Below are 5611 nucleotides of genomic sequence, written 5' to 3'. Positions count from 1 at the left end.
GGTCTGACTCACTTAGCCAAATCCCCAGCTCACCCAGGGCTTAACATACCTAGATCAGTCCCAGAAATTCATCATTATTTATGCTATAAAAAACCAAATTATTTTGAAAAAGGCAACATAGCCAGGTGCAGGCAGTGCACGCCTTTAATCCCAGCACTCGGGGAGTAGGGACAGGTGGATCTCTTGAGTTCAAGGCCAGCCTGGTCTATAAAGTATTAAAGATACAGAGAAACCCAAACCTTATCTTAAAAAACAAAATAAGGCAACACAAAACCACAAATAGTTTTCATCATGCTGTTTAATCTAGCATGTTGCCTAGAAAGGCTTGTTAGCAAGAGTACAAATACGTCTCCAGCATGTCTCTTAGAGACCCGTTCACCCACTGCTCTGTTTGGCCGCTAGCCTCTTGTCTCTCTCTTCAGCAATTGTGAGGCGGATTCCTTTTCCTCGGGGAAGAGAAATCCATGGTTTGTTGCCCTAGAAAGAATTAAAACAACTCCATTAGCAAGATAGCATAGTACAATTGGCTGCTGGGCATGTGGTCCTGAGACTCAGATACTAGCTTATCATCAATTCATGTTGCTGCTGTCATTTTGTTCAGCCACCGCCCACACCTAGAGATGACAATGCCCTTCATACTTAATACCCAAGTTCACTGTGTAGTTGGCATAATTAAGGAACACAATTAAGGAGGGTCATTTATTTCTAAGAAAAACACCCACAAACCAATTAAGGAAGATTCATTCGATAGCAATAGGGCTCCTTGCCTCTAAGACACCAAAGATGCCCAGAACTGCCTATACCTCCATGTATCCAGGCTGCTGGGAAGGGAAACCCAGACTTACCTTGCCAATAACAAAAATGTTGGAAAGCCGGGTGGCAAAGCTGTTGCCATTGGCATCTTTCACATGGACCACATCAAAAGAGCCGGGATGTCTCTCTCTGTTGGTGATCACACCAATTCTTCCCAAGTTAGCACCCCCAGTCACCATACACAGGTTACCTAGGCAAAAGAAAACAATCTGCTTCAAGCAAAACTGCCCTAATCACCAATGCAACAAGCAGCTTAGGAGTGTTGAGTTCCCACAAGGTCCTGGGCTCAACCACCAGCACTGCAAACTCCTCCCTAAAGAAAAGCCAAGTCAACTTCAGCCCTTCTGCCAGTAGAACTTCTACATATCTGTAGCCTTAAGATTTGTCCCAACCCCCAAAGGTTATCTAACTGCTTGAGGAACCTCTCAGTTCTCTTGCCTGCCTGACTTCTAGTCCCCAAATACAGTTGTTGTGATTGTCCCCAAATACACTCCAGGGATCAGCTAGCACTACTAAGGTGTTTACATCACCATTAGTCTGAAAATGAGTGCCTATATTGTGTTCTGGCAACTGAACTTGTCTGGCCTGGTCTTCAACTTGCAGCCTATCTGCCTTCATCAACAGTTTTGCGCACTAACAAGACCATTGTAGAAGCAGGAAGTCTATCGTATCTCTCTCACTCACCAAGTATATAGGTCAGCTCAGAAAACCTAATCCCCTGATCCACAAAGTTTACCTCCAAAACTTACACCTGGGAAAATACCCCAGAAAACCAACAAAAATTACTATTACAAGTCACCAAGGGGAGAGAGGATGCTTACCAGTGTCAAACTTGATGAAGTCGGTTATTTTGCCAGTATCCAAATCAATCTGAATGGTGTCATTCACCTTGATGAGGGGATCAGGGTAGCGAATAGTGCGAGCATCATGGGTCACCAGATGTGGGATTCCCTTTGTGCCCACAAAGATCTTTCTCACTTTGCACAACTTGTACTGAAAGTATAAAAGGGGTAAGCACATTTAGTCCAGCTCATACACACCTTATTAGTTGTTTCTAGGTCCCAAGTTACTGACTTCAAAAATCCCAGTGGCATTTCCTGCATTCTGCTGCACTAACCACACTCTATTAACGTTAGCAGTTTGTCTAAACAATTATTCCATCAGGAATTTCAATGTGGCATACTATGTTTAAAGATATCAAATCACTGGCGGCCACAAGACATGCCCCCAATCCACTGATAACAGGGCAGCACAGAAAGAAGCCATCAATTAAATAAACTTTCATTAATTTATTAATCAAGTCCTAAACCTGTTAAAAAAATCTACAACTGAATTTAGCAAAGACAGTAATTAAAAAAAACCCAAACTAGTCTTAAAGACTGTTAGTCTTGCCGGGCGGTGCACGCTTTTAATCACAGTGAGCAGGCGGATCTATGTGAGTTCGAGGCCAGCCTGGTCTACAAGAGTTCCAGAACAGGCTCCAAAGCTGAAGAAACCCTATCTTGAAAAACAACAACAAAAAAACCAGTTTCTGGTTTTTCATCAAAACTAATTTCTAGAAATCATTCTCCTTGCTTTTAAAAGACAACCGCAAAAATAAGCTTCAAGACAGCCAACAGACCTTACATAGAGACTAAGAGAGGCTGGAGCAGAGCATGTGCTCATCACGTGAGAAACTGGGCTCAGTACTCAGCGCCAACACAAGTCAGAGCAAAACCTCACAAGACTGCTAACTCATTTCTAGGTGCACACTTTGATCTACCTCATCCCCATGATCCGGCAGCACAGGCTCCAACTCAGTGCCATACCCACCTTGGCCTCCTCAGGTGTAATACGATGAACGGCAAAGCGACCCTTGGTGTCATAGATCAGACGGAAGTTCTCTCCAGTCTTGTCAATGCTGATGACATCTGATAGCAAAGAATAAAGTTAGGATAGTGACCCTCATTACCTCAAGATGACGAACTGGGGGAGAGGAGCCCCGCTTTTATGACTCCACAAAAATTTTTTTTGTTTTTTCGAGACAGGGTTTCTCTGTGGTTTTTGGAGCCTGTCCTGGAACTAGCTCTTGTAGACCAGGCTGGTCTCGAACTCACAGAGATCTGCCTGCCTTTGCCTCCCAAGTGCTGGGATTAAAGGCGTGTGCCACCACCGCCAGGCTCTCCACAAAATTTCTTAAAGTAAATGGGAACTTGGTTTTTAGAAGTTTACTCACAAGTCCGTATATTCCCACAACCGTAAAAATACTAGTCCTTTCTTATAAGTCAAGGGCTTGTGGCCACCAGGTGCCTTTCCTGAACACTCACTCACCCATAAACCCAGCAGGGTAGGTTATATCGGTCCTGACTTTGCCATCAATCTTAATGAAGCGCTGCATGCAGATCTTCTTCACTTCATCGCCAGTCAGGGCATACTTAAGCCTGTTCCTCAGGAAAATGATCAGAGGCAGACATTCCCTCAGCTTGTGAGGGCCAGTGGACGGACGAGGCGCCTGCAAAAAATTTTAAAACTTTAGGAAAACCATTTATAGGATCCAATCACACATATCACCCAGTTTGGAACTCTGCGAAAACAAACAAGACTAAGTTCCAAGCTTTGGAAACTGCACCAAAATTTGGGTTATTCACAGGGGGTGGTGGTTAGAAACTTAAAAAAAAAAAAAATTTCTGCCTTAAAATTCCACAACATTTTCTCTTTCCAAGGATGAGGTCTGCCTACTTTGAGACCTGATTCTATGTATCCACGTAAGTGTACTATGTAACACGTGGAGCAAATGAAACAAATATACCAAATCGAGGTAAGATACAGGTCTTTAAGAGCAAGAGTTAAAGATCCTCTACACTCAGCTTCATGAATAAAGACGCTTGCTAATGGCATACTTTAAGACACTCACACCACGACAATACTTACAAACACGCCGGTTAGTTTATCCAGCATCCAATGCTTTGGAGCTGCTACACGCTTCAGATGTTTCTTGGGACCACGAGCCTGAAGGAAGTTTTAAACGAAACATCGTTAAACTGTTTCAGGTCTTTCAACCACAGCCTTTCTAAGTCCGTTAATTGAACTGACTTTCATTTACGCCATACTGCTTAAGTGTGCCTGCTCACAAAACTTTTATTCTTTCTACGGCACCACGCTTGGTAACTGTCCAGCGACTGAATCCAAAACGCGCAGGCAGACAGCAACAGAAAATGGCCTGGGACGTTATCTCAACTGTCAATCAGAAGGTGCAGTAGTAGCACACAGCCAGATGGACATAAAGGTTTCAGGTTCAGAAATCTAACCTCGGCACTACCACGTGTACTGCTCCTTTGTATGCTAAAGGACCGGTACTAACTTCCACATTCAAAAGCGGAAGGAAGCCTTTTTTTAATGCTTCGTACAGAAGTTTACCCGCTATAATGTAAAGTTAAGTCCGTGACAAAAAGACAAACGGGACAAGTCAAGAGCCCATTCTCCAAGCAGACGCGGCGCCCACCTGCCCCAGGCTTGCAGTCTGCACTCCCGGCCCCTCGCAGCTCCTACCTAGGAGAAGAAAGGCTTCTCCCGAGGCTAGGGGAGGTGTGATCGAGCCAAAGGCCTTGCTCTCTGCGACAGACATCCCACCCTAGCCCGGGCCAGTTATGGCCCTGGCCACAGAGCCCATCTCTGCCAGCCAGCGGCAGTGCTGCCTTCGCCTCCATCCTGCAGTCGGCCGCACGAGCCCTGATAACCCCGGGTAGTCCCGATCAGGGAGGATGGAAGCCGATGCAACCCAAGAGCTCGCTCTACCCCTGTCTTACCATGGCTGCGGTGGGAACGGAAAGAGACTCGCCTTCTTCCGGTGAGCGAAGAAATTCGGGTCGGAGGCTGCGCGCGCCGGAGCCTGGGATGCTCCGCCCAGTCTCAGCCTTTCCCACTGGGCGGGGACTCTCTCTTGCCATCTGCTGGCGGGAGGTCAGAGGTCCCAAGCTGGGAAACCGAGGCTGAGAAACTGATTTTCAACCCCCAACACACACACTTGTTCTCCTCAATGTGCTGAGTGCCTTTCCAGGCTGAGTGGCGAATGCTGGGCATGCCCAGACCAACCGCACCAGATATCTGCCTGCAAGGAGAATGCTCGTACAGATGGTTGGGGGATGAAAAGATACATTTTAATACTTTTTTTAAATACTTTTCTTATACATCTTATACATTGTCTTCCAGAGTTCCTGAGCCAGTCAGCTTCATACTAAGAGACTTTTCTCTTTTGCTTTTGTGCAGATTGCTGGAGCAAATAGACTATCCAGGGTGAGAGGGTAGGAGATCTGCTTGAACCTGGCACCTGCCCAGTCATTCCTGTATAAGTTATTTGGCACTTGTCATACTATAAGGGAAGAGAGGGAACATTAGAGAGTGTCTGGTTATTCTACTTTCCTACTTTGAAGCTGTCCTTCATTCTCCATTTCCTGCTCTGAAGGAATAGATCCCTCCCTCTCAATTGTCTGTGGCCTCCCCTAGGTGGGTGAATTCTGTCCATCCTAAACCCCAAAGATCCAATCCCTTCAAACTATTGTGAAGGGGTTTTCCTCCCTCCTCTCCTCTCGTCCTCCTGTTTTTCATTTATGTGTGTATAATTATATAATCATATATGTATATATATATGATTGATTGGCACTAATGGCTGCTGGGAAGGATTCATATTTTCATATATACATATATGGATAAAATATGCATATATTATACATATATATTTTTATTTTTTTCTTTTTTATACTTTATTTTTTTATTGTTTTATTTATTTATTAAAGATTTCTGTCTCTTCCCCGCCACCGCC

The 5611-nt window shown here is 44.8% G+C and overlaps 1 protein-coding gene across 1 annotated transcript; it reads right to left on the bottom strand.

The window, feature by feature from the left end:
- Positions 1-280: 280 nt before the first annotated feature.
- Positions 281-4711, bottom strand: Rps4x (ribosomal protein S4 X-linked). The gene is made up of 7 exons (XM_005358553.2): positions 4599-4711; positions 3724-3801; positions 3124-3304; positions 2626-2723; positions 1635-1806; positions 846-1003; positions 281-477 (listed from the first exon to the last, which is right to left on the bottom strand). The coding sequence occupies exons 1-7, from the start codon at positions 4599-4601 to the stop codon at positions 376-378; spliced, it is 792 nt and encodes a 263-aa protein (XP_005358610.1). The 5' UTR covers positions 4602-4711; the 3' UTR covers positions 281-375.
- Positions 4712-5611: the final 900 nt, after the last annotated feature.

This window comes from Microtus ochrogaster, chromosome X (assembly GCF_000317375.1).
Source record: "Microtus ochrogaster isolate Prairie Vole_2 chromosome X, MicOch1.0, whole genome shotgun sequence".
NCBI classification, from domain to species: Eukaryota; Metazoa; Chordata; class Mammalia; order Rodentia; family Cricetidae; genus Microtus; species Microtus ochrogaster.
This window is presented reverse-complemented; position numbering and strand designations above follow the sequence as displayed.

What these genes read in the sequence shown, in the direction of transcription:
- Rps4x (XM_005358553.2), bottom strand. An exon ending in CTACCCTGCTGGGTTTATGG is followed by an intron (nt 2,724 to 3,123) that starts GTGAGTGAGTGT and finishes CTTTGCTATCAG; the next exon opens with ATGTCATCAGCATTGACAAG. An exon ending in TTACACCTGAGGAGGCCAAG is followed by an intron (nt 1,807 to 2,625) that starts GTGGGTATGGCA and finishes TTATACTTTCAG; the next exon opens with TACAAGTTGTGCAAAGTGAG.